The following is a 27,789-nucleotide window of genomic DNA, read 5'->3' as shown; positions in this document are numbered from 1 at the left end:
GATACACCCAAATTTGGCATGATATCACATGCTTTGAGTATACGTTGTTGGAATGAGTTTTGTAATGTTTTATGATTTTTACATTTTTGAAAGTGAGATCTTGTAACTTTTCTTTTAGCTGTGACTGACTTTTTTTTAAATTCCTGGTAACACCAGTCTTACAAAATGAGTTTCCACCTCCCACTTTTTATGTTAACTTTTATCCATACAAGTGTAAAACTCTGCTGTTACTTCACAAGCAGATTGCTTGGAAGTAATTCTGCATGGACTCTGGGTGTAGTGGGTGGGACTGGTGAGCTCAGGGGACCCTGCTTGTTCTCCTCTGGTACGGATTCCCATGGCTTTCTTCTCACTGTGGGGGCATCTCTGTCTGTCCTGTGCAGGTCTGGATTCTGGCGGAGATCCCAGAGCATCCCGCTCTCTCCCTTGCAGCTGCAGTTACGTGAACTCACCCTCCACAGCACGTGCCCTGTCCTTGGCTAGTCACATTTCCCAGTGCAGGTTTGGAAAGATGTTGCCTTTGGAGAAGGCATTTGCCACCCCCAGGAGCTCCCTGATTCCCCCAGAACTGCCTATGCTAGGATCAGCAGCTGAGGACCAAGAGGAGGACCCCAAGACTGTCGTCGGGAAGGACCTTGAGTTCTCCCGCCAGCACTTCCGGAACTTCATCTACCAGGAAGCCGCCGGGCCCCACCAGGCCCTGACCCAGCTGTATGAGCTGTGCCGCCAGTGGCTGCGGCCCGAGGCGCACTCCAAGGAGCAGATGCTGGAGCTGCTGGTGCTGGAGCAGTTCCTGAGTGTCCTGCCTGACAAAGTACGGCCCTGGGTGGTGGCACAGCATCCTGAGAGCTGCACGAAGGCAGCCTCTCTGGTGAAGGACCTTACCAAGGCCCTGGAAGAGCCAGGTGAGGCAGCCACCCCTGAGGAGAGCAGACCATAGAAGAAATGGGAACTGGGGTGGTGAGCCCCGGAAGGAGTAAAATTGACAGCATAGAGCCCAAACCAGTCAGTGGCTTACCTGAGAGTTGAGCTCCACCGTGTATAAGAGGCACAGAGGTGAGCAGCCCTGAGCTGGTGGGGGATACAGCCTCGCCACCCTGCCCAGTGGCTTCATCCTCAGAGTTGCCTCGTGGGCCAGAAAGTCTGCTTGGGTTCCTGCCCTCACGTCTGCCTTCCAGATACGAAGAAGCAGAAGGGAACCAGCCCCTTAAAAACTGAGTAAATGTTCTGGGCATTTGTTTCTGCTCCCTCAGTATGGTAAGAAGAGGCGCACTGGGGCTGGGTGGGCTGAGCCTCTACCACATCTGAGGGCAGAACCTGAGGGACTGGTGGTGATGGGGGCCTGGATCCTTGGGCTCAGGGTCAGAAGCCTATGTCCATGCCCACCCCCTGCAGGTTTACTGTGTGATTGTTAGCACATCTCTCACTTTTGGGCTTACTCTCCCTTTGAGTATAAGCAGGGATGCTTTTGAGTCTCCCATGGGGCTCTCCACAGCTTTGAGGAAAGGGGAGTGTTGGGAAGCTTGCTGAGCCTTTGTTGTCTGTTATTACCAGGTGGGCCCGTGAGGGCCAGTGAAGACCTGGAATCCAGCGAGACCCAGGCATCCCCCGACACCTGTGAGTGACCAGCTAGCCCTTGGGCGGGTATGGGCCAAGGTTTGGTTGGGGAGGGTGGGAGGGAGTCGCCATGCAGGTTATCATGGGAGCCAAGGGAGGCCAGGTAACCGAGGTCTCCGAAGTCTGTGCTGACTTCTTTCTGTACGCTCTGGTGAATGTGACAAGTATTTATAATTAAATTTGTTTTCAAAGATTATTACAAATCATATGTGCTTTACTATTAACAGGGAAAACCATTGAGATAGAAAAAAGTACTCTGTCCACCCCACATGCCCTCTAAAACTAAACCAAGTGGTGCCCCCTGGCATGTGTACCTTCATGTGTTTCTGCACATCTCTTCCGTGCACACACGGCTCACCCAGGAGCTTGCTCAGAGGGTTTTGCGGCCATTTTCCCTGGAGGTGATGTATTTGTGCCTGAGCTCATGCTGTTTGCGTGGGGCAGCATCTCACCCAGCCAGGCCCCTCCAGGCGGTGGACAGATAGCCAGTGCCAAATCCTTCTGACCTTCATGGCATTTCACAGGATCTGCGCTTCCTTGTCCTGGAGTTGGGATTTACTGCCATTAAGGTTTCTGCCTCTTTGTACAGATGTGCTGTAAAATGTCCTCAGGCTTGTACCTGGTGTGGGAGGTTTTGTTTGTGTAGGTGGGTTCCTCGGGATCACAGGACAAAGGACATTTCTGCGTGGTTTTGTGGAAGTTCCGTAGCACATATGGTGCCTGTGTACAAGGGTGTCCATTTCCCCACATCCGTGTCAGCGCTGTATGTCGTTGCTATTTAAGATTTCCACCAAGCTAATGGGTATGAAAGTGTTCTCTGCTTTGTGGCTTTAGTTCGAAAATCTGGGGCCACTGCTGTAGAAGGCCCCAAAGCTGCTTTTTGCTTTCTTCTTGGTTTGCTCTGCTCTGTCAGTTGAGGACAGTTGTGGGGGTCTCTCGGGACGTGCTGTGACATGGGCCTCCCTTTCTCGGAGTCTGAGAACTCTTCACTCTCTTTCCGGGGCCTGTGCAAGGAGGCGGTGGGGTCTCCCTCACTGGTTTGGGCTGCCCAGCTGTGTAAAACCAGTCTGCTCAGCTTTGTCTCCCCTTCTCCCAGCCTGTCGCACTCTAGACCCTGTGCTTCTGGAACAGGGGAGCACCGGCGACGAGAAGACTGAAGAGGCCAAGCCCGCAAAGGTTGAGCCGAAGGTGCGTGGGTTCTGTCTTGTCCATAGGGCCTGTTCCCAAGGAGGAGGCTCTGTCACCCTAGCTTGTGAGGTTCTCTCCCTCCCTCCATCATTAACGTGCCGCCAGCTGCCCCAGGAGGAGCTGGGGTGGGCTGAGGTTCCAGGGCTGGACACCTAGCCTGCTGAATCCCCAGGAAACCCAGAGAGGAGCCTGGCTGAGAGCGGGTGGGGGCAAGGTAAGGAAAGGTCTCTGGGATCAGAGCGAGGGGCCCTTGGGAGTACTGGACAGGTGCTCCCTTTCTGTCAGCTCCCCACCAACTCGGCGTGTGGCAGCTCCCTGGCCCTCGTCCCTCTGGCCGTGACTAGGACACTGTTCATCTCTCCCGGGGCGCACCATCGCTGCTAGCCACAGCTCCTCTGCCCAGGACATACATCCTCCAGACCTTACGGACCCCGTGGCCTTTGTCATGGTGGCTGCTTTTCCTGAGAGCAGTGAGCATGGCTGTCCTGGTCCCCTGGGTGCTGGCCTGGGGCCTGTGTGGTGTGCAGGGATGGAGGAGATAGACTTTGGGGCCTTCTACAGCAGTGGTTCTCAGCCAGGGTGGTTTTGCCCCTCTGGGGGACGTTGGGTGATGCCTGGAGACAGCTTTGGTTGTCAGTACTTCTGTTGGGGAGGAGGTGCTGCTGACATCCAGAGGGAAGAGGTCAGGTAACATCCTGCAGTGCCCGGGACAGGCCCCGCCAAAACAAAGTCCATAGTTCTCGGGCGCCTGGGGGGCTCAGTCGGTTGGGTGTCTGCCTTTGGCTCGGGTCATGATCCCGGGGACCTGGGATCGAGTCCTGCATTCGGGCTCCCTGCTCGACAGGGAGCCTGCATCTCCCGCTCCTGCTCCCCATGCTTATGTGCATGCTGGTGCGTGCTCTCGCTCACTCTCATCAAATAAATAAATAAAATCTTAGGAATAAAAAAAAGAAAGTCCATAGTTCTGAGGCCGAGAGACCCTGCCCTTGCGTTAACCCGGGATCCAGGACCTGCATGGTGGTCGGGGGGATTCCCCCAGGATAGTGCCACCCCCATTGTGCTCACTGGGATTGTGGGACCAAGGGTCCAGCCTTCCTCTGCATGGGAAGCCTCAGCCACGGTGGTGGTGCCGTTTCAGAAGTTGACATTTCCGGAGGTGCCTCTGTACCTGGGCGAGTGGGGCCACCTGGACCCGGCGGAGGAGAACCTGAAGGCCTTCCGGAAACTGCTCTTGTGGGGTGAGACCTGTCCCCACGGCCTCATGCTGTACCCTCAGCCTCTTCCAAAAGCGGTGGCTTAGGGGTTTCCGACTCCCACATGGGGCTTTGGTTAAGGCCCCACAGTGTTTTAAATGTATTTGACTGTGAACGAGTTTGCCAGGGTCCCCACTTTGGCCCTGCCCTTCTCGATCTACACATTTGAGGCCTGCCAGAGCCTTTCGAGTTTGCAGCCCCTGCTCTAGGACCTGAAGCTTCTGAATGTGGAAAGGCTTCTGGCCCCAGTGTGTTTGTTGACTTTCCCATCCTCCTTGGTGCAGTTATGGAGCCTTTTGGCCTTCATGGGTGCTCCCTCTTGTGAGGACATCTTTGCCCACAATACAGGCCCTACCCAACACAGACCTCTGAGCTGTTTATGCTTGTAGTTTTATGGGCTTTTTCTGACTGCTCTCCCTTGAATTTCCCCACTTCTGTTGGCCTTTCCAGCTCTTCCTCTGTGGATCCTCTTCTTCACCCCTTTCCCAGTGTTCTGGGAGCCCCCAGCTCTCCAGGGCTCCAAGCAGTGCAGCTTTGGCGGGTGTCCCAGGGCAGAGGAAAGGATCAGGGCTGCAGTACCCACCCTGGCCAGCCTGTGGGACTTGAGGTGCATTGGCTGTTTCTAGTCTGGTTTCACTGTCTCTTTGTTTTTGTTTTTTTGATCCCACTCAGGGTTTCAGCTTGCCCAGCCTGATGATGCCTGCAGGCTGGAGACAGAGGAACTTCGGTTGGTTGAAACAGAACCACCAGAAGGCAGCTTCTCAGGTGAGAGCTGTGGTCAGGCCAGGGTGGAGGGTGTGTCTTTCTTTCAGAGGCTGATGGAAACTCCTCACAGCTCTGCTTGTCTTGGCAAAGACCTCAACTTTGACCTCACTGTTCTCCCACCCTGTGTTCCCTACTTTTGCCACCCCGCCCCAAATGTCAGAGCAGGAGGTAGGAAGTCACTTGAATAACAGCAGTGTTGATTGTTATGATCCTGTGGATGGAGTGAGATTGGCTGGGCCCCTGTTCTCCCTTTGGTGGCTGCTGGGCTGTGCACCATCCAGAGGCTTGACTAGGCTGGGATGTCCTGAGGGGTCTGACTCAACCAGTGGCAGTTAGTGCTGGCTCTTGATGGGGAGCTCAGCTGCAGCCATCAGCCTGGGCTCTCCACGTTGCCTCTCCAAGTGGCTAGCTTGAGCTTCTTCAAGTGTGGCAGCGAGGTTCATAGAGGGAGCATTCCAGGAGGGTAAGCACCATCATGTGGGTGCTTTGCGGGCCTTTGCTTGCGTCATGCATGCTTCATGTCCCATAGACCACAGTAGGTTACATCATCAAGCTAGTGTGCATGGTACACGGGTTGTATGTGTGAGAGTGTGTGTGTGTTGGGGGCGGTTTCCCAAGGGCCTGAATCCCAGGAGGCATGCTTCATTGGGGGGGGCCCCCATTGTGACACGTTAGTTTACCGCACAAGGTCTCATTTGGCTCTTCCTGGTGAGGATGTGGGCTCCTCCCAGCTCATGGCTCCCTTGCCAGTGGCTACTCACACACCGTTCAGGACGGCTGCTGCAGCTCACATCGACAGCTGCAGGAAAGAGGAGACCCCCCCTTCCCCACACCTGATACTTGTACATACATCCCATTGGCCAGAACTCGGTCACATGGCCACTTCAGGGGCAAGACATGCTGGGAGTGACTGTCTTCGGGCAGGCAGTGGTGAGCTCAGGGACTGCCAAAGAAGGGAAAACAGATGGGGGACACATGGCAGTCTTCTGAGTGATCTTGTTTGAATCCGTTGCCCCTGGGTTTGTGGAGGGAATTGGCCGATTGTGTGCATGCCAAGCACTCCTCATGTCCTCACTCGCTTCCCCCTTGCTCTGGCTTTCCATCCTGCCCTGTCTCACAGTTGCTGGCCTGTGCCTTTTGTTAGTTTTCCTGCCCACGTGGCAGGTTCCTTCTTAGTGCTGGGAGTTGGGGCTGCTCATGTCATGACCTTGTTCCAGGCGGCAGGAGGTGGCAGGAAGGTAAAGAGAACATGTGTGAGACGCTGATGGAGAGGATCACGAGGGAAATTCTCGTTTGCCCCCTAACGGGTGCTGCCCCAGAAGAGGAAGAGCAGCTGCAGAAGGCTCTGGAGCCTCAGGAGGGGGAACCAAGCCCTGTCACCATAGCCCACAGGCGGTCAGTCATCCGGGAGCCAGCCCAGGACAGGGGCACAGCTGGGGGGAGCCTTCCTGTGCCTATAAGGCCAGCCACCCCACACCAAGGCCTTGGAAGAAAGAGGCCCCGCCCAAAGGATGTGGGTGGGCAGGGCCCCGAGTGTGTCTCCAGTGTGAGCAACCACCCATTGTGCCACGTGAGGGAGCCTGATGCAGCTGGCCACAGCGCAGGGTCCCTGGCCAGGCAGGACCTGGATGGCTCTGTGGGAGGCTGCCCTGCTGCCGATGAGCCTGGGCTGTCCCGAGGGAAGCCCTACGCGTGTAGCGAGTGTGGGGAAACCTTTGCGTGGATCTCACATTTCATTGATCATCTCAGAAGCCACAGTGGCAGGAAGGTGTATGCGTGCCAGGGCTGCTGGAAGACCTTCCACTTCAGCCTAGCCCTGGCCGAGCACCAGAAGACCCACGAGAAGGAGAAAATCTACGCGTTGGGCAGGGCCCTGGGACCCCACCCTGCTGTGTGTGGAACCCATGCCAGTGGGAGGCTCAGTGGGCGCACGGGGTGTGTGGCGGGTGATGTTTTCCCTGTGCACTCTGAGGCGCAGAGATGAGCCACTTGCTCGAAGTGTCCCTAGAGGACAACTTCGCCTGCCCAGGATTCCAGAGAAATGTGTCTGGCTCCTTTGAAACCCTTGCGTGGCTTCTTGCATTGTCTACGTGGACGTGAGTCTTGTCTGTTTTCTAAATGAGCTCGTGTGGCTAAAGCACTTAGAACCCAGGAAGGGCCCTCGGGAAGCCCTTGTCTCCTTGTAAACACACCCATGCAGATGCCCACACGCAAGCACGAGCTGTCAGGTGTGAAAGAAGATTTCCTCCTCTTCTGTAGCCATTTTAGCACCACCCGCGCATTGGAACGTTGTCATTGTGCAGAGTGTAGAGTTGCCTTAAAGTGTGTGATTGGCTAGCTCTTGCTGAAGTCAGCCTTGTCCCTGTTCCTCCTGTTCAAGCTCCCCAGGGCTTCTGCTCAGCCATTGGGTCCTTTCGTAAACACCTGATGTCAGGTTCACTTCTGAATCCTCACTAGCAAACTGTTTTCTAGTTAATGCACGTTGTCCACGTGTGTGGAGTGGCTTAACAAAGATCACAAAGATGCTTGGAGCCTAGTAACACAGTGTTTTCAAACTGTGCATCTCAGCCCATTAGTGAATTGTGAAATCAAATTAGTGGGTGGCCACCAGCATTACAACACAATGAAATTAGAATTAAATAGGTCAAAATTCATCATGTAGTAAAGGCAGATGATGTTTTGTGAAACTTTTCAGCCATATATCTAACTATGAGACCTGGTTGCAGTATAAGATGTATTTCTTACTCAGAGTGTGGAGGGTCATGATCATAGCAGGTTGAAAACACCAGTAAAGGTTGATGAGATGTGTCTGCCTGGGCAAGCGGAACTCCTTGGGCTACATAGGTGATCTTTTTATTTTTGCATTTAATCTCAGATTACAGCATTGTTTCTGTTGCCTGAGCATAAACTTTTAACTGCTTCTTGTAGATAAACTGGTGCCTCTTTCCGTCATGGTGTTTGAGCAGGCAGTCTGTTGTAACGATGCCTAAATCACATATGCTTAACATAATAAAGGATTTATTTCTCGCACTCACATGACAGTCTTGTGTTTGTTGCTGTTGCTTGTGTGTGGATGGGAGGGGAGCTCTGCTCCATGTAGTGATTTGGGGATCCAGGCTCTGTCCCTGTCGTGGCTCTGTTCTCCACTGGCCTCCAGGAGCACATGGGGAAAGCCACACTTGCTCAGCTGGGAGACGACACATATCACTTCCACTCATGTATCCTTGGAGAGCCATGATCTCGTGGCCCCAGTCATGTGTGAGGGTCTGGGACTGTCTTTACCCCCAACACCCCCATCTTAAGCTGGGTGTGGCTCTGGTAATTTTTTTTTTTTAAACCTATATTTGCCCTCTGAACTCTTTTTTTCCCAGCCTAACCCATGGGCTTGCCTCTCCTGCCACAGAGAGGGAACACCTGAGGTGCTCCACTTTCAGCTTCAGGGCCACTGATGGGTCCTAAGTTATCAGAAAGCCTGGCTCTCCATCCGCCCGTTTCCCATCTGAGGTCTCCTTTAGTGCACAGCTAGATTGTGGTGCCTTTTTTATTTATATTTTTAAATTTTTATTTAGAAATAATTTCAAACTTAACAGAAAAATCAACCCCACCTATATGAACATTTTCCCCTGCTTGCCTGTGATTCATGCCCCCCACACACACCTGGGAGTGCCTGAGGTCCACGTTACTACTGTTGGTGATGATTCCTTTGCTCAAAGTACTGTTCAATTTCTCCACCTTATGGTTACTTTTCCCCCTTAGCTAATAAGCAGTCTGTGGGGAGACACTTTAAGATGATGCAAATACACTGCTTCTCACCAAAACGCCCCTCCGTTTATCCTCCATTGATGGCTCTTGCCATGATGGTTGCAGAGTTGTGGTTATCCGATACAGCTCTCCTTCCAGGCTCACCACCCAGCCCTGGGCATTCCGCTGCAAGCCAGCACCTCCTTTCTCTCCATTTTTGTGTTCTTAAAATCAGAACAGACTTACGGATTCCTGTGTTTTCAGTGGTTTTTCAAGTTTTATAACTTAGCACCACCCTTATTTTGGCACTCAAGTTGTCCCAGATGTGGTCAACGAGCATCCCTCCGAAAAGGCTCCTGCATCCCTGTGACATGCATCCACTTTTTGAACAATCCTTTTCTTTTTAGTATAATCTATTCCAAGCCCAAATTGTTTCTACCCTGAAATCAGCTATTTTCCAGTTCCAAAGAACTTGTTCCTTTTAGTGGGGATGCTGTGAGACCAAATCTGAGTGCCAGGTCTATTCATTGCTACTGGTGAGCTGGGAAATGCGTATATATGCACACACACAGCTACACAAAAAGGCCTATGTGTGCTCATATGCATGCATACACACATGCATATACAGCAATACCTCCATTTGCATTCTACTACTCCCCGTATTTTTTATGTCAGTAGTGAGAACTCTAAAATCAGCATATTTACTAGTATGCTAAATTCTAAAATACCTCTCAGAATCATTTCAGAATTGGCTTTTCTCAAACCACTACAAAAACCAAACCCATTGAAAAGATGTCAGGATTTGTTTGCTCTTCCCCTGCCATGACCATCCTGACCAAGTCATGGTAGAACACACAAATGATTTGTTCTAGAGAGAAAATTTAGCCAGGTATTCCCACTTGTTAATCTCAGAGGACGCTGGGTTAGTTTAGGCATTAGAGGCACTGGGTTTGTGCGGAGGGTCTCCCATCCAAAGGGGTAGGGATATTGCTCATTGAGAAAGATGTAGCAGGGGCACCTGGGTGGCTCAGTTGTTCAGCATCTGCCTTCGGCTTGGGTCATGACCCTGGGGTCCTGGGATCGAGCCCTGCATTGGGCTCCCTGCTCCGCGGAAAGCCTCCTTCTCCCTCTCCCACTCTCCCTGCTTGTGTTCCCTCTTTCGCTGTCTCTCTCTCTGTCAAATAAATAAATAAAATCTTAAAAAAAAAAAAAGATGTAGCAGATGGAAAGCACAAGAAGGTGGCCCTGGTCTCTCCAATGGAGTTGGGAGGGCTGGAAAGTGTACAGATCATGGAGCTCTGAGCCACGACTCAAAAAGGACATGGTATCTGGAGGGCAAGAGAAAGCCCCAGATGCACTGGCACAAAGAACGGAATGGAGTTCCTGGCTAGTTTCCACAGGGTGTCCGAGGATGACTTCAGAGTGGGCAGGGAAGGGCAAATCCCACAAATGGAAAACTGGCAAGATGGGAATAAATTTCAGTGTGAAGAAGATGCTTAAATACCCTCTGTTATAGACTGAATTGCCACCCCCCAAATTTATACACTGAAGCCCTGACCCCTTCATGTGACTATATTTGGAGATAGGGCCTACAGGGAAGTGATAGGGGTGGGGCCCTAATCCCATAGCATTGATAGCCTTATAAGAGGCAGAGCAGAGATTGCTCTTTGTGTGCATGGAAGAAAGGCCATGCAAAGACACAGTGAGAAGGTGGCTATCCACAAACTGGGAAGAGCAGTCTCATTAGAAACCAACCCTGACAGCACCTTGGTCTTGGGACTTCCAGCGAAGAACAACTCCAGAACTGTTAGAAAATTATTTACTGTGGTTTAAGCCCCCACCCTGTGGTACTCGGTTGTGGGAGCCTGAGCCGACTAATCAGGCCTTCCATTGTGATCTGGGTTGAGAGCTTTGTAAATCATTGTCAACCAGTGTGACTGCTTTGGAAAGCAAACAGCCCAATCACACTAGGAACCACTATGACATTTGTATACCTTGAGTCTTAAGTTTTAGCCATGATGAGTTTTCTTAAAAAATTAAAGCCAAGAGAAAAGCTACATAAAATGAGATGCTGAAATCCTTTCTGGCCCTAGGTGGGATATTAAAAGTATCGAGGAAACCACACGGAGGCCTGGTGGCAGTTGGACTTCTTACGTGGTGTCTCAGGGTTCCAAACACAAGCATCCCAGTGAGCAAGGCGGAAACTGCATGGCCTCTTCTGAATCTCTATTTCACACCCTTCATTTTTCCTTGTTGGTCTTCAACTTTTGTGTCAATTGAGACATACCAGCAACTCTCCAAGTAAGTGAGGCCCTCTGGTAAGGAATGTGCTTGCCCCTGCCATTTTTCTGACACTGTGGGTTTAACTTCAACTTCCTTCCACTGGTGCGGCCCTGCTAGGGAGGGAATGCTCGTCTCCGAGGGTGGGGAGATGTGATACTGTGGGCACCTCCTCATGGTCCCCAACTCTGGGCTGTATTCCTGTGTGTGTCATTGTGGGGGCAGGACAACAGGAGCTTGTGTGACTCGATTTCTCAGTGATCTGGCATTTTCAAAGGACTGCAAGTGTGTGGTTGGGTTCCATTTTTACTCAGCTGAACTCAAATAGAGGAGCCCTAACATGTTTTCCAAATGCAGTGTTCTCCGATGAGAAGTATCATCCTAGAGAGTCTGAACTGTGCACAACTGGCATGACCTGTTTTCTACACTAGATTCAGGGGTAGGAGCCTGTCATGCCATTTACTTAAAAAAGCTCATCTTCTCAGTACATCTGGTTCCCTTGAGGACAAGACGCAACACAAGGATAGAAGCCCAGGGAAAAGGCTGACCAGAAGACCGAGGCTTTTGAGCCACCCAGTCCAGTCCAGTCCAGCCACTGGCTGGCTCCCTCTGGCAAATGAACACCGGAAAGGAGGCTACAGCAAACTGAGGTGTGCCGCAAACAACATATACGCTGGATTTCAAAGATGTACTATACAGAAAGGAAGCAAAATACCGTATCAGTGGCTTTTTAGAGTGACACGTTGAAATGGTAACGTTTGGGATATATAGGGACAGATATTAATTTCACCTGTTTCTTCTTGCTTCTTAAATGGAACTATGACAATAGCTAAATTTACCAATGTGGCTTGCATTGTTTCTACCGGAGATGGCTGTTTTCTTAAGTGGCTTATAAATGAGTATGAGATTAATTCCAAAAAAGGGAGAGGAGGCATTGCACAAGCATATACTGGGGACGGTTGGAAGACTATCTGTAATGTCCTTCCCCCAAGGGAGAAATTTCAAGTTAACTGGAAACATATCCCAGCATTATGACTGGAAAACCAAGCCTGATATAACCCTGATGGTTGGTGACCAAATCCAGCCAATGTAATTTAAATATGGGTTCTAATGAGGATGGCAAGTCACCATTCAAGGGTCGTGGTTGTCAGAGTGACTGCTGTTAGTGGATTCAGGATTTAATGTAATACTATGGACCTTCAAGATAAATTATACAAAAACAAAAGCTTGTCTAAAAACCAGGAAGAAGAATCAATGAAAACAGTCAAGAGAGGATTACCTTGTACATTTCTCAAAAGAGATAAACCTTGCAAAACATAAGGTTCCAGTGTGGAGGTGCTGTTGTTCATAAGATGGTGGCTTAACAAAGGGTATCTTCCTTTTTGTGAAACAGCAACATCTGTGTTTCTAATGCCTGTGAGTCCTGTAGAAAAATTTATAGTCACCTTACACCATTCATAAGCACCCCTCCCAAGAATGTCATGTGCAATAATGATAAATTCTGAGTGTATCTGGTTCTTGTATATAAAAAGCATCTGCTTTGAAAATCTCTAGTTTGGAATATCGTGAATCCTTGGACAGAAGCCATCTCCAGATCCGCTTTTTTTTTTTTTTTCCCATTTCTCTTTTTTCTAGGTTCTATGATGTAGCATTAGTGGGCACTCATGACTGAAGGTCCTCAACACTGATTAACTCCACATTTCCCTGCTACTGTCTGGATGATCTGGTATCCAGGGATGGATGACCCAGAGTTCCACGTTCCCATAGTCATTTCCAGCACTTCTCTCTGAGGGTGTGTGGGGCACGTACTGTGTGCAAAGGCTTGCATATGCATAAACTTGTACTGTTTCCACTGAGAATGACTGGGTCAGGTCTAGTAAGGGAGGAGCTAGACTTAAGGCCTGCCCATGTCCCGGCGAGTGTGATGTGGGCCTACCCAGTATGAGTTCTCTGGTGCTTGGTGAGGGACGAGCTGTGTGTGAAGGCCTTCCCACAGTCCCTGCACTCGTACGGCTTCTCCCCCGTGTGGATCCTGCGGTGCTGAGTGAGGTGGGTGCTCTGCCGGAAGGATTTCCCGCAATCCTGACACTCGTACGGCTTCTCCCCCGTGTGGGTCCGCTCGTGCTGGCTGAGCGACGAGCTGTGGCTGAAGGATTTCCCACACTCGTTGCACCCGTAGGGCTTTTCCTTGGTGTGAATCCTCTGGTGTTCTACGAGAAGGGAGCTCTGGCTGAAGGCTCTGCCACAGGCGTTGCACTCGTAGGGCTTCTCCCCCGTGTGGGTCCTCTGGTGTTGAATGAGGGGGGCGAGCTGGCTGAAGGCTCTGCCACACGCGTTGCACTCGTACGGCTTCTCCCCCGTGTGGATCCGCTGGTGCTTGGTGAGGGACGAGCTGTGGCTGAAGGCCTTGCCGCAGTCGCCACACTCGTACGGCTTCTCCCCCGTGTGGGTCCTGCGGTGCTGAGTGAGGTGCGTGCTCTGCCGGAAGGCCTTGCCGCACTGCCTGCACTCGTACGGCTTCTCCCCCGTGTGCGTCCGCTCGTGCTGGCTGAGCGACGAGCTGTGGCTGAAGGCCTTGCCGCACTCGCGGCACCCGTACGGCTTCTCCCCGGTGTGGGTCCTGCGGTGCTCAGTCAGGAGCGTGCTCTGGCTGAAGGCCTTGCCGCACTCGCGGCACTCGTACGGCTTCTCCCCCGTGTGGGTCCGCTGGTGCTGAGTCAGCGGCGTGATCTGCGCGAAGGCCTTGCCGCACTCGCGGCACCCGTACGGCTTCTCCCCCGTGTGGATCCGCAGGTGCTTGGTCAAGGACGAGCTGTGGCTGAAGGCCTTGCCGCACTCGCCGCACCCGTACGGCTTCTCCCCCGTGTGGGTCCGCAGGTGCTGGCTGAGGTGGATGCTCTGCCGGAAGGCCTTGCCGCACTCGCCGCACCCGTACGGCTTCTCGCCGGTGTGAGTCCGCTCGTGCTGGCTGAAGGAGGACCTGAAACTGAAGGCCTTGCCGCACTCGCCGCACTCGTACGGCTTCTCGCCGGTGTGAGTCCTCTGGTGCTGGATCAGCGGGGCGATCTGGTTGAAGGTTTTCCCACACTGAGTGCACTCGTAAGGCTTCTCACCGGTGTGGATTCTCTGGTGTTTGGTAAGTGCTGAGCTGTTTCGGAAGCCTTTTCCGCATTCGTGACACTCATAAGGTCTCTCTCCTGTGTGCGTTCGGTGGTGCTCAGCAAGTGCCGAGCTGTGACTAAAGGCCTTTCCACATGCCTGACATTTGTAGGGCTTCTCCTTTGCATCTGCTTTCTGTTGAGCACTGAACTCTGGGCCTGGCTTGCCCCTCTTCCCGCGTGTCCCCAGCATGTGGAGGCCTTGTCTTTCAGGCGTCAGTGGCTGAGGTGGGAGACTGGGGTTCAGAATCAAGTTCTCCCCGAACCCATTCCCCTGCTGCTGCTGCTGCTGCTGCTGCTGCTGCATGGGTGTCTTCACAGGCGTGAAGGCTCCTCGCACCACATGGCTGTCTCGGCTCTCATGACTCTGTCCCCAGTGGCCCTCGGCTTCGTCACCCTCAGGGTACCACAGACTATCCCACAGGAACCTTTCCACTAGGACACTGCTAGCTATTTTCTCAGTGATGTCTTGCTTTGGAGCTGACAGTCTGGTTTGGGGTTGAGTTTCCAAATCTAAAAGGAACAAAAATGGAGATGTTCCTTAATTTCAGTTTGGGGGGAAGAGTTTGTGGTGGGTGGGTGGCTAAAGACTAAAACTGATGGTTTTGAAAGGCTGAAGGCACAGGTGGCTTTGACCACTTAAAAATACAGCTTTGCAAATCAGGGAAGGAACAGGAGCAGGAGAGAAAGCACAGAGGTAGTCGGGGTGGGGGACCTGGCGTGGAGGCACGAAGGGAGCTTGCAAGGGGAGCACACGGAATGAGGACAAGGGGAGATGTGGGGCAGACAGCGAGCATCTAGGGAAGCTGCCGACAGATGCCCCAGGCCCTGGCAAAAGCAGCCTCCAAGTGCCAGGTGATGATGGAGGAGAGCCGCCTCCTGGTGAAGGACCAGCCAGCCAGCCCTCCCACTGCTCAGGTCCAGTTTCTTCTTGGTGGTCTCTTGCTGCTGTTCCACGTCAGCCAGGTGCAAAGAAACCGCCAGCTGCCCCAGCCCGGAGACAGCTGAGATGTGTGTCGCCAGAAGCAGGGATAAATGACCTGAGGCGAACAAGAGGACTTGGGTCTGGTCTGTCGGGTCTGTCTCACCCACTGGGAGCTCCCTGAGGGCAGGGCTTCTGTCCACTGTGGTCACCACTGCACCCCCGCCCACAGCAGAGGCCGGCAGACACGCTGAACAAACAAACAAATGCATCCCTTCCTCCTCCTTCCTGGCAGGACTGCCTTTTGGCCCTGGTACCCAGTCTGCCCTGCACAGCCATGGCCTCAGGGCATGCCGTCCCCACCCCAACACCAGACTGGCCTAAAGGTGTGAGGTGGGCACCCTGCCCGTTTACGTTATGCTCTAATGAAGTGTTCAGAAAAAAAAAAAAAAAGTCACACCAGGTGTGGCTGGCAAAATAGTGGCTCCCAAACATGTCCACGTTCTAATTCCCAGAACCAGTGAGGAAGGAAGGTTGCTAGTCCTCTGACATTAGCTAATCCTCTGCAGTTACCCTGGATTACCCTGGTGGGCCCAAGGCAATCACAAGAGTTCTGATCTGTGAAAGAGAGACACGTAGGAGGGCTGGGGCCAGAGTGACGGGAGAAGACCTCAGGGCCATGCTCACTTGGAAGACGGACAAGGCTGTGAGTCAAGGAATGCGAGCACCTCTGGAAGCTGGAGAGTGAAAGGAAATGGGTTCTTGCCACGCCCTGCAGAAGGAACACTGCCTGCCGCCTCCTGCACTGTAGTGCGGTGACACCCCTTTTGGACTTCTGACCTCTAGAACAGGAAGATAATTCGTGTTGCTTTAAGCCACCACGTTTGTGGTACTTTGTTAGAACAGTCATAAGAAGCTAGTGTCCTAGGTAAGGGCTGGTTACTCCTGGAGCTGGAGAGACTCAGTTGTGACCCCCTCCCACACACTGGCCATTTCTCCTGGGCCCTGGTGATGGGCTGCTGCTTAAACTGGGTCAGGGCCTGACACCAGTGCCAGGAAGCCCCACCTCCTGCAGAGCTGGTACTGGTCTCAGGAGCTGGATAAGATGTACGAAGAACACAGCCCCCACGGGCACGTGGAAAAGCCCAGACTGGATCTACCGACCCACAGATACATGAGTTGTAAAAGATTCTGTGGTTTAAACCACCGAGGCTGGAGTGTTTGTTACATAGGAAGAGCAGGCTGCTGCCCAACCCCAGTGCCTTTGCACTTGCTGTTCCTTCTGCCTGGAATTCTGTTCTGCCAGCTTGTTTCATGGTGGCACTGTTCTCATGACTCAAGGCTCACACGTCACCTCCCTGGAGAGGCTTGCCTCATCTCTGCTCAGGCCCTCCGCACAACCTGGCCTCTGCCTTGTGACCCGTGTTTGCTTCCTCAGCACGCATCATCCACCGTGAGCGTCTTGTGCAGCTATCATTCTACGTCTTTACCGCGTGCCCCTTCCCTCACCAAGAAGGCGAATTCACTGAAGGTCTCCCTCACAGCAGAACAGGTGCTTGGTGCACGTTTACTGAAAGACTGAGTAGTCAATCTGCTCAGAAGAACGCCAGAGGAGATACGGAGACAGAATGCCCCGGGGGGGGGGGGGGAATGGGCTCCTCCCAGCCCTGCAGGGCTCTCCCCTCACCTGAGCATGTACCCCGGGGCACCCCCTCATCCCCCGCTCACAGCTCCTCCTCCTGCTCCAGCAGGCAGATGACATCCAGCTTGGGGAGCCAGCATCCTGCTCAAGGGGAGACCCACAGGTGCGCCTTTGTGTTCCAGGACCCTTCTCACCCCTCTGTCCACTCCACTTTCCTTCCGGGACCCACCTGGCTGCAGTCCCCAGAGGCCACAGTTGTGGAAGAGGCCCTGGTGTCAGGCCCTGGAGGGACCCCAACCCTGGCTCTGGGGGGATGTGTGACCCAGCCCTGGCCAATCCAAGCTCTGCTGCCTCCCCCGCCCGCTAGCAACAATGACCAGCATGGAGGGGACCAGGCTGCCACACAAGACAACCCACAGGCCTTCCATGGGGGCCCAGGACACAGACCCTGTCTTTTTGGCTGGTCTCAGACACAGAAGAGGCACCGTGGCAGCTCTCCTCACCTCCAGGGGGCCCATCTGTGAACGGAGGCAGAAAAAGGTGGCACTGTCAAGACTCGGCCCTGGACCCAGAGGGAGGAGGTATGAAGGGAGGGGACTCCTGAAAGGCCACAGGAAAACTCGGGTCTACCCTGGGATTCTGCAGTCACAGTACCCACTGTGGCCCTCTTGCCCCATGATTTTCTGCTTCTGGCATTTTCAGGTGGGATCTGTAACTTGCAACCAAACATCAGGAATCTAAGGCCCAAAACTCATCCCAGGTATTTGCTTTTAAGGCCTAGACCTACCCCTACTTTTAACCCAGAAGAATTAGGATCTGTGCTGGGGGCAGACCATCAGGGGTTCAGGTGTGGCCTTACCCACAGAGACCAGGAGCCTGAAGGTCTCCAGCATCACATCGCGGTACAGGGTCCTCTGGGCAGGCTCTAGCTGCCCCCACTCCTCCTGGGTGAAGTCCACAACCACGTCCTCAAAGGTCACTTGCTCCTGAAACAAATGTCACATACAAACAAATGGCCTCACCTAGGCCAAGCCTGGCGATGGCTGCTAGTGGGAGCAGCTACTGGACAGCGACAGCCAAGCTGAGCAGGGGAGGGGTTTTCTCAGGTCCGAGGATTTGGGCCCGGTTTTCCTGGGGGGCCTGGGGGCTCTGCTGGAGGAAAGGGGGTCTTAGGATATGAGAGGACACACCCCAGTCGTGCAAGCACCCCTGAGATGCCATCATGGCAGTGACCAAGGGGGGGGGACAGAAAACCTCCCACGCATCAGCTAGAATGTTCCCTGGTGTCCATACCTGCAGTCACCAAGCCGCAGACTCATGTAAATCTGCGCTGTGCATGATGATTCCTGAATACAATGTGGGGTGAAAGAGCCAGTGGAGTGGTGGGAACAAGCAGGTGAACCCAATGGGGGGGGTCTCCAGTAACGGGACCTCTGGGAACCGTTTCCTAGTCTTTGATTTTGGACAGTTACATATTGGGGTAAAAACATGACCCCCAAGGAGAAAGGCTAATGGTGGCTCCTGGATGATCCCGTCACTCCCACACTTGTGTTTTCTGAAATCCCACACAAGGCCCATTTCTTCCGTGACTGGGTGGGGAATTTATGATTTTCTTAAAGGCACATGAGGGGCAGGGGCGGACATCCTCCACAAAGGCAGTTTCATCTCACCAAATGACGTGCTGTAGATGGCAGGGGGAGGGGGTGTATGTGGGGAGCAGAGGCAAAGTCTCGGCCCTCACCTTGACGTTGGGTGTCAAAGACATAGGGTGCCTAAATACTGGATCCTGGCCCAACGGGCAGCATCTGCCTCTGCTAACATTTCTCCCACCAGAGAAGGGGAGATGTGGGGCAGCAGAGGGTATGAACTAGGCATCTGGGGGGTGGCACTATCAAGACTCGTCCCTGGACCCAGATGATTGGGCTTCAAACTCCAGCCCCAGGTCCATCTTTTAAAGTGCTCTGCGCTTCCCTGCCCTCATCTGTGAGTTTGTGAGAACTCCCCGAGAAGGCTGTTGGGAGGAGTAAGGGAATTCACATGATGTGTGTGCCCAGGGCCTGGCACAGAGTGTGTGCTTTACCTGTGTGAGCCACCATTCAGGGAGGTGTGCTGGGGGGCTTGGGGAGGTTTTATTTTCTTTCACCAATTTCCCCATTTCTGCTCTATTTTCCAGACTCAACAGGTCTTAGTGGTTATCTGCAGAGTCCTAGTGAGTGCAGGTCACGGTTCTGGGCACCGCAGATGCCAGGGAAACAAGAGACACACACCTGGCCACGTGGTGCTCGTGTGCTAGTTGCAGGGTCTGGGCGCTGACAAAAAATGAAATCCCAGGAGGGGTCAGTGCTCTAGAGAAAATGGGTGGGGCGCTGCTGGAATAGCCACGCAGAGGTCTGGCAGAAGAGCCGCGAAGGCAGTGGGATGTTTGCTGAGCGCTGGGGGTGCTGGTGGGCACACGTGGTCTGACCTGGGCCCAGGCGTCCTGAGGCTCAGGCCCGGCTCAGCCACTCTCAGCTGTGTGGCCTCAGGGCTGTGACGTGCCTCTGGGTCTTAGTTTCCTCCTTCCAACCTCATGGGGCTGATGTGGGGCAGGATAAGGTGAAGTGTGCTCAGCACTGACCTCAGGCTTTGGCACATTTCCACCCATTCACTGAGTGCCTACTGTGTTCTGCGCCTTTGCACGTCGCAAAGATGATCAGAACTGCTTCCCAAGGCCCTAGGCCCCCGGCAGGTGGCCTAGGGGCCCTTGTTCTCGGTCTTCCCGTTACATGTGTGCGCTTGCCCCTTACGGAAAGTGCCCAGTTGGTTCCACCTCCAGGCCTTTGCTCATGGTATTCCCCCGGCCTGGAACGTTATTCCTGTGGGCCTTGACCTCACTGCCTGCCCCCCTGCAGGTCTCTGTTTGGGGGCCGCTTCCTCAGGGAGGCCTTCTGGGCTCTATTGGCTAATGCCTAGTGCCCAAGCCCACCCTCTTCTGGGCCTCACTTCCCTGCACAACACTTGGCACATTGACATTCCTCGTAGGGACTGTAAGCCCCAGAGGGATGGTGATTTTCTGCTCGTCTGTTCCTGTACCTGCAGTTCCTACAACAGTGCCTGGAAGGGCACCTGGTCAGTGGCAGGTGCTAAGTCCCTGTCGCCTAAGGGACTGGATGGAGAGAGTGAGCTGGGAGTACACACCCGAACCCTGTGTTGAGAAAGCGCCAGACACATCAGTGGAATGGTTGAGTGCTGTCTGCCAGGGTAGAACAAGGCAGGTGAAGGAATCAGGAAGATCCTCTCAAAGGTGGTGAGGTGGGAGATCTGGAGGAAGATGGAGCTGGCCAAAGCACATTCCTGGCAGGAGGCAGAGTAAGGGTGAAGGCCCCGAGAGCAGAATGAGTCTGGTGGGGACCTGAGGAAGCCTGGGAGGCCTGATGGGAGGGTGGTGGTGTACTCACCGGCGCCCCGGCAGCGAGGAGCCCAGCAGTCATTCCCTCCTCCTCTGGCCTCTTACAGGAACAGCCAGCTCCTCCGTAGGCAGTTCTGGGGGCAAGGGGATGCGAGAGACTGGGCGAGTGCTTGCGGTGACCAGAAACCCCACGCCCTGGAATCCGTGTGCAGGTAGGAGGGGTTGTAGCTGCTAGAGCCTGGAGCCCTGCACCCAGGCCAAACCCCACAGCACTGAGACCTCAGCTTGGCATTTTCCAAGCACCTGCTGTGTGCCCAGTACTATTCCAGGCATTGTTGACAGATTACCTTGAATTTTCCTACCCCATTTCACAAATAGGAAAACTGAGGGCCACGGGCGGGCAAGGGGCACACCCCCAGTTGTCTAGGTGGGTGATGACTATTTGTTACTATGACAGAAAGCTAGACGGTTATGGAGACGTTAGGCACTGCCTCAGTTTCCCCCTCCTATAAAATGAGAGTGGTGACCCAGCACAAAGATTATAGGAATTAGGGTGTGGCAAGGGCTGAATATGGAGCCTGGCACACAGCGGTATACACGTGAAGGCAGTCGGTGCTGGAAGAAAGCCTCTTTCTTCAGCCAGCGTCTACTTAGCGTCCACAACATGCAGGGCCCTCATCCCTGGCTGAGTGCCCCGTATGAAACTCAGGCCCAAGGTGGTAAGCATTCCCCTTGTCTCTCTGCACCTCCCCTTGACGATGCTTCCTAGGCACCCAAGTCGGCCCCATCCCACTTGTGTCCTGTTTGCACAGCAGTTTCCAGGATGGGAGTGACCTTGTTGGGTGATGGGTCGACAGGTTTCTTATCATTTCCCTGACTCTCCTGGGGGCTCTGGGGTCCGAGACAATATTCGGGGCTCTTGGGTTTAGGACAGGGCCCGGCCCCCCGGACATGTAAATACGTGCTTGCTGAATTAATGAAGGAGCCTGGACGGAACTCAATGACTAACATAAGGAGTCTGGTTCCTGGGTCCTAGGCGGCGAGGAGTAAAGTGTTGCGCTTTGGTCTCCCTCACGATCACCCTGAGAAGCCGCTCAGTAAGATGAAGCTCCAGGGATGACTTCGCAGTGGGGCCTCGGCCCTCCCCCCCCCTCCAAATCCCGGACGTCCCACCAAAGCAGGGGAAGGATGCAGGTCAGGCTGGCTCCAGTCTCTGAAGGGTCGGACCGGCTAGCATCTCTGGGGCCCCGAAGCCGGAGGCTCCCACCCCGTTTGCCAACGCCGGGGCCCCACCCCGGCCCCAACTCCTCCTCTCGAACCCGGAGACACCCCCACCCCCACCCCGGGCCCCGCCCACCAGGCCCCGCCCCCACCGCCCGCACCGCCCGCACCGCCCCCGAAACAACCAGCCCCGGGCCCAGAGCAGCCAAGGGGACTCTACAGACGCACGCGGGAAGACCCCGGATGCCCGCCCGTCCCGGCCTCCCCCGTTCCGACCACCCGAGTCTCACTCACCAGCCGGACGGCAGGACAAAGGCCGCGGCCGCCACCAGCCGGGTCTGGGCCTGCGCGGGACGGCGCCCAACTACATCTCCCAGAGGGCGGCGCGCGCACTTCCGGTTGTTTCCGCGCTCGCCTCGCCCCCGCCCGGGGCAGTGGCTCGTGCGTTCGGAGTACGCGCTCGGCCTCGAGGACCCCCGCCGGCCTTAGCCTCCCCTCCCCGCCCCAAAACCCTTCCACGCCGCATTCCCTTGTCTGGTGGCCGGACGGAGGCCACGCCCGCGTTTGGCCGGGACTGCGCCTGCGCAGGCGGGCGCCGAACTACAACTTCCAGAGGCCCACGCGCGGGTTCCGTGCACTTCTGCCCCAGCCGTCCGGTCGTGGGGGAATCGAGTTCGAGTTTCGACGACCGTGCTCGTGGCGTGGTCACGAGTGTCCGGTCCCCGCGGGCTGTGCCGTGGGTCCCGCGAACGTCGCCCCCGCGCTCTTACAGCGGTAACTGGCCGGGGACCAGTGTAGACAGAGCGGTCGGGGGGGTCGGGGAGGACGCTGAGCAGAGGCCGTGGGAAGATCCCGAGGAGCAGTGTACGCGCGGGGGGCGCAGCCGGGCTGAGGCCGCGTGGGCAGGGCCTGTGAGTGAGGTGAGTCCTCTGGGAGCAACGACATACTGCTTTCGTATTGGAAACTGTGCCGTAAACTTTATTGTTGTAGAACAAACTTGTGTTTCCAAAAAACGACGAAAAGTGTGCAAGACACAAAAATGACACACAAAATTAGATACATTCGCTAAGATGCCAAACAACAAGAGCCGTTTACATTTTGCCACGCCGACCCGTCCTATTTAGGACGTGGTTGTAGAAACATCCCGTGGTAGACACGTTTTACATCATTGTCAGGTGTGTGCATTGGAACAGCAGCATAATATTCAAAGCTGATGTGTCCTCATTGACTGAATTCGTCATTGGCCGAACATCGACCAGGGCTTGCCAGGCGCTGGGCCCAGGTTACGGCAGCCAACGGTGGACCAGGCGCCAGTGGACAAGGTGTGAGCCTTCGCCATTCACCCACTCAAGCCAGACTTCCTTTCACTGATGTGCATGGACCATCCCTAGAGCAGTGAGTGGAAAGAGTCTAACCAAGGCTGAGCCATGTGCACTTGCCCCATTAAGAAAGACTAATTGATTCAAGTCAGGGCTTGCATGCTGGATTTGAAGCTGAGAAAAAGTGTCAAGGCAAGGGCATTTTTTCTTTGACTGTAACAACAATTTGAAACAACTCTGACTCTGAAAACAGCAGAGAAGACAGTAGGAATTCTCACGTTAGGGAAAAACCTAGCTGGCTACCTTTTATTTACACATAAAGACACTTAAAATATTAGGCTGGTTCTCAATGAGTAAAAAACTTTAAATTTCGTAAGCCCGACAGCGGTGGTTGTTATGAAAAAATATGATGGATGGCTCAAAATCAGAATGCACTGATGTAAACAAGGCAAAGACAAGCTTAACGGCTTTTCTTTAAAGTGTTTTGTACATTCAAAGACATAAAGGCCCACATTTGTGATTGTCATACTGAAAGCCCATCTTCTCTTCTCTGTACTACAGTATGAAGGCTTTAAAATATACGTAAAATGCCAGTTATCAGTTCTTTCACCTGCAAACCAAAATGCAAAAAGAGACTTATTTTTTCTGTTAGTTTTTTCTTCCACAAAATGTGTACTCTTCCCCCACCCTCCTTTTACTGTATCAGAGGGCGTGTACACACTACTCATGATGGAATCTTTTCCCCAAAAGGTCTGCACAGAGTCCTGGTAATGAGCTGTTGATTGTGGTGCCACACAGACTTGCCTGCTCATGGGGACATACCCCAGCCCTAATATTGAGCCAGGTTGCCCTGCTTAGCTCCTTTGGGACTTGCCCCTCTGTTATCTTCCTCTACCCTCCTAATCCTTGTTTATTTCCAACCAGCTTTCACAAACTCAAATGCCTGCGGGGGCTGGGCTCTAAAGGGATGGGTGCTGATGGTCTCAACCAACTGGTGCCATGTGAACAGGTAAGCCCAGTGTACCAGGTCTGTACTTCTCAAAAGAAGCCAAAGATTTGGATTTGTGTGTGAAATCTCTTGATTCACAGGAAATTCAAAGAGTTTAAAAACACTATCAATTAAACAAGATGATCTGAAGGCTAGCTCTGTGTTGCCTCCACCCCTCCAGACCATGTTGTAGCCAGTGGCTGGGCCCCACTTATGCCAATCTCAGCTTCCTCTAACCACAGGGGTCGCCTCCACCTGGTTGTGACAGGACCGCACCAGGAGCAGTTGCATTAGGAATCAGTGTAGGTTTCAAGGAATTCTATAATCATGTCACGGATAGCACAACTTCATTACACAATTTTTGTTAAATTGTTCGATATATACATTTAAATATATTACAGTGTTTAGCCTTGTATATATATTTCATCCTTTTTTTTAAAAAAAAAATCATTTTGGGAGCCTCAAAGCCTAGCAGTGCCCAGGCCTCGGCTCCCAGAGGCCCTGACTGTGGTGGGGAGGAGGGTGGTATGTTTGCCTCTGGTTCTGGAGCGGGAGATGATGAGGACTTGCACTGCATCACAGCACCCAGTACCTGGCCCAGCAGATGCTCTGTGACAAGCGCTGGAGGACAGACAAGGAGGCTGAGGAGTGTCCCAGTGGGCAGGTGTTGGGGTCCTGCAGGGGACACTGGCAGACGAAAGCGGAGCGTGAGCCAAGCATGCATGGAGTGAGCAGAAAGAGAAGAGGGGGGCTGGTGGTCTACCTCACTACAGCTTGAGCAGCATCTTGGGACTAGGCAGGCTGGGCAGTTAACTCAATTTAGCAGCTTTGGTGAATCGGGATTCTGAGGAGTGACTCTTCAGGGCCAGGACCCTGGGCCAATCCGTGCCTGTGTCAGCCAAGGCAGAGAGTGTTGAGGGTGGCCTTCCGTGGTGCTTCCTGCCACCCCATCTCCTCAGAGGTCCAAGTAAGGTTCCTTGGCTGATCACTGAAGCCCTGAGGTGGGGTCTTGGCAGTGGCTGCAGCTCACTTACTCATTTGATTACCATTCACCCATTCTCACTCGCAAAGGGCTGCTCTGTGCTGGGCACTAGTAAAATGCTCCAGTGAAGACTGTTCTGGGCAGAGGAGGCAGCCCTTGAGGAGGGGAGGAGGCCCAGCATGGGAGTCACTGTGGAGACAGGCAGGGACAGAGTGGGTGCAGGAGGCCAGCCTACACCACCCCAGCGCTGGGGGCTACTGAAGCAGGAAGGGATTCGAGGGAACTGGTCGGCTGGGCTTTATGTCATCTCAGTGTGGCTGTTTCAGAGGGATCCTGGCGGCTGCTGGTATTGGGTGGAATGGAGGGAAATGGGCTGGAGGCAGAGTTTGCTTAGAGGCAGCTGCAGACATTCAAAGATGTAAAAAAGAAGATAGAAGAAAGGGAGGCTGGGGCAGTTAAGTGCAGAGGAGAGAAGAGAACAGGGTGATCCTTGGGCCTTGGAGGGTGGAGGGATGGCATAGGGGAGGCAGTTGTTTTTCTTTCCATCAAGAGTTCTTTGGACAAGCTCAGATGGAGGACTGAGGGACATCAGGCAGATGTCTCTGGAGGGCAGTTGGTCTGTGGGATGCCCGGGCAGACATCTTCCGAGAACCCCATCTTTGGACCTGTTAGCGTGAGGATGGCTGGGGCCCATGGCAGTGAGGGGCCTGACTGACGTCTTGTGGGCAGCAGCCTCCACTCTCTCGTACAATCCTGCTTCAACCCAGAGAGCGGTGAATGTGCCTCTGGCTTAGGGGGAATTAGAATGAAAAATGCATTGGAATAAACCTCTGGGCCCCAACAAGTGGGGACACTGCGATTTCTTTGTCCACATGTCCTGTCATTTTAAACAAACCTGTCCATCATGTGTGCTGTACCTGAAGAATCAGGGGCTGACTGTAGGGCCAAGACCCCTACCCTTGTCACCTGAGCTCCAAGGAAGAAACCCTGCCTCAGCAGGATGAGAAAGAAGGTGCTTAGGAAAGAGCTGGAGCCCACGAGAAATTAAGGCATGGAGTAGAGCCAGAAGCCCCCAGTGAGGACTTCAAGGATAAGCCAGGATGCTGGAGTGAGCCGCAAGCAAGGTCTGGAGGCCCAGCTAGTGAGAATTCCAAGAAGGCAAGCACGGCGAAGGGTGCAAAGGCAGTGGAGGGATCTGCATGGCCCAGGACGGAGCTAGGGGACAGAGGCTACAAGTGGGATGCAGGAGGCAGCGTGGTGGAGAAGCAGCAGTGGGCTGGGCAGGGCAGATCCAAAGGCTTTTCCAGTTGAAAGGCAACTTATGGATGATTTAAAGGAGAAGGTCTCTGCTTACATGTGGTCAGAGTCAATCCAACACTATTTCCAAGTAAAGTTCAAAAAACAAAATAAAAGAACAAAAAAACTTGTAAGGCTTTCATTTACATGGGGCAAGTGGTGCCCAGCAATGAAGAGCTGGGGATGGATGAAAAGCCGAATCCAGGTGCGCACACGCTGTCCCCAGAAGTGGTAGGGTAAACTGAGGTGCTTGGGAGACCCCACACCTGCTCTTGGGAAATCCAGGGTGACGATAATGCCAGATTTTTATGTGACATCTATGATTTGAAAAATGTTGGCATTTAGCTAAAAAAAAAAAAAGTCATTCTGTGAATCAAAATCACGTGCTGGTCAGATTTGGTTGGACCTAAAAACCCTGCCCGAAATCCATCCAGAAAGAAAGCAGATTAATAGGTGTCGGGGGCTGAGGGAGGGGAGATGGGGAGTGACTGCTAATGGGTATGGGGAACCCTTTTGGGAGTGATGAAAATATTGCAGAATTCCAGAATACAGGGTGGTGATGGTTGCACAACGTTATGCATGTACCTAATGCCACTGAATTGTGCATTTTAAGTAGTTAAAATGGCAAGTTTTGTTGTGTGTACTTTGTCGTGAAAAAGGAATGGGGAGACAAAAAAAAAAAAAGAAAAAAAAAAGAGGAAAGTTCCACATAAAAGAGCCCCACGCGTGTGCCAGGCTTCCAGGGGCTGGGCGGGCCGCAAGCCTCCCGCGGAGCGCGGGAGGGCGGCCAGGTCAAAGGCACCGAGGCCGACCTGGCGCCCCGGGAAAGGCTCCTGGAACCGGTGGCGCCGGCGAAACTCCTCTTCTGTAGCTTGCGGAGCACAGACGGCCGACCGCCGAGCTGAGCGCGGCGCTGGGGGTCGCTGTCACCCAAGGAACGCGGCCGGCGCGGCGACAGTCGGAGACGTGGCGGGTCCGGGTCGCCTGCAGGACGAGTCCGCCAGGGGTCGCTGTCACCCGGGCAACGCGGCGGCGGGGACGGCGGGTCCCGGGTCGCTCCGCGGGACGAGCCCTTCGGGGGTCACTGTCACCCGGGGTAAGCGCCAGGCGCGGCGACACCCGGGAGACGCGTCGGGGCCCGGGTCGCCCCGCAGGACGAGCCCTTCGGGGGTCACTGTCACCCGGGGAAAGCGCCAGGCGCAGCGACACCCGGGAGACGCGGCGGGGCCCGGGTCGCCTGCAGGACGAGTCCGCCAGGGGTCGCTGTCACCCGGGGAACGTGGCGGCGGGAGTGGCGGGGCCCGGTCGTTCCGCAGGACAAGCCCTTCGGGGGGTCGCTGTCACGGAGAACGCGGCGGGCGCGGCGAAACCCGGGAGACGCGGAGGGTCCCGGGTCGTCTGCAGGAAGAGCCCTTCGGGGGTCACTGTCGCCCGGGGAACGCGGCGGCAGGGGTGACGGGTCCCGGGTCGCCCCCAAGGACGAGCCCTTCGGGGGTCGCTGTCACTCGGGGAACGCGGCAGGCGCAGCGACACGGGGGAGACGCAGCGGGTCCCGGGGCCCTCCGCAGGACGAGCGCTTCGGAGGTCGCTGTCACCCGGGGTAAGCGCCAGGCGCGGCGACACCCCGAGACGCGGCGGGTCCGGGTCGCCTACAGGACGAGTCCGCCAGGGGTCGCTGTCATCTGGGGAACTCGGCAGCGGGGGTGGCGGGTCCCGGGTCGTTCCGCAGGACGAGCCCTTCGGGGGTCGCTGTCACTCGGGAACGCGGCGGGGGCGCGGAGACACCCGGGGAAGGCGGCGGGTCCCGGGTCGCCCCACAGGGGGAGTCTGCCGAGGGTCGCTGTCACCCGGGGTAAGTGGCAGGCGCGGCGACGCCCGGGAGACGCGGCGGGTCCCGGGTCGCCCCGCAGGACGAGTCCGCCGGGGGTCGCTGTCACCGGGGGGGGGACGCGGCGGGGGGGGCGGGTCCCGGGTCGCCTGCAGGACGAGCCCTCCGAGGGTCGCTGTCACCGGGGGGGACGCGGCGGGG

The 27,789-nt window shown here is 54.5% G+C and overlaps 2 protein-coding genes and 1 long non-coding RNA gene across 5 annotated transcripts in view; 2 read left to right on the top strand and 1 right to left on the bottom strand.

Annotated features, from left to right (window-relative positions):
- The first annotated feature begins 383 nt into the window (after nucleotides 1-383).
- On the top strand, nucleotides 384-7,859 carry ZSCAN18 (zinc finger and SCAN domain containing 18). The gene is made up of 6 exons (XM_025849337.2): nucleotides 384-905; nucleotides 1,555-1,617; nucleotides 2,714-2,805; nucleotides 3,944-4,043; nucleotides 4,731-4,823; nucleotides 6,041-7,859. The coding sequence occupies exons 1-6, from the start codon at nucleotides 512-514 to the stop codon at nucleotides 6,805-6,807; spliced, it is 1,509 nt and encodes a 502-aa protein (XP_025705122.1). The 5' UTR covers nucleotides 384-511; the 3' UTR covers nucleotides 6,808-7,859.
- Nucleotides 7,860-12,001: 4,142 nt separating this feature from the next.
- LOC112806840 (uncharacterized) lies at nucleotides 12,002-21,669 on the bottom strand. Of its 3 annotated transcripts, XM_025849299.2 has the most exons (4): nucleotides 21,470-21,669; nucleotides 20,004-20,088; nucleotides 17,426-17,552; nucleotides 12,002-14,515 (listed from the first exon to the last, which is right to left on the bottom strand). In XM_025849299.2, the coding sequence occupies exons 2-4, from the start codon at nucleotides 20,034-20,036 to the stop codon at nucleotides 12,777-12,779; spliced, it is 1,899 nt and encodes a 632-aa protein (XP_025705084.1). In that variant the 5' UTR covers nucleotides 20,037-20,088; nucleotides 21,470-21,669; the 3' UTR covers nucleotides 12,002-12,776. The 3 variants fall into 3 exon arrangements, with proteins under 3 accessions (XP_025705084.1, XP_073745090.1, XP_073745091.1); XM_073888989.1 differs by lacking the exons at nucleotides 20,004-20,088; nucleotides 21,470-21,669 and adding an exon at nucleotides 19,744-19,856; XM_073888990.1 differs by lacking the exons at nucleotides 20,004-20,088; nucleotides 21,470-21,669 and adding an exon at nucleotides 17,860-17,915.
- Nucleotides 21,670-27,497: 5,828 nt separating this feature from the next.
- Nucleotides 27,498-27,789, top strand: part of LOC141371789 (uncharacterized) — a 40,464-nt gene continuing 40,172 nt past the window's right edge. The window contains exon 1 of the long non-coding RNA XR_012377022.1: nucleotides 27,498-27,612. This is a non-coding gene — a long non-coding RNA (uncharacterized lncRNA). The remainder of the gene's footprint in view (nucleotides 27,613-27,789) is intronic.

The sequence above is a fragment of the Callorhinus ursinus genome, unplaced genomic scaffold, assembly GCF_003265705.2.
Source record: "Callorhinus ursinus isolate GAN/ISIS: 27379988/994484 unplaced genomic scaffold, GSC_fseal_2.0 scaffold100, whole genome shotgun sequence".
Taxonomy (NCBI): domain Eukaryota; kingdom Metazoa; phylum Chordata; class Mammalia; order Carnivora; family Otariidae; genus Callorhinus; species Callorhinus ursinus.
Note: the sequence above shows the minus strand (reverse complement) of the source record. Positions and strands in the feature narration are given on the sequence as shown.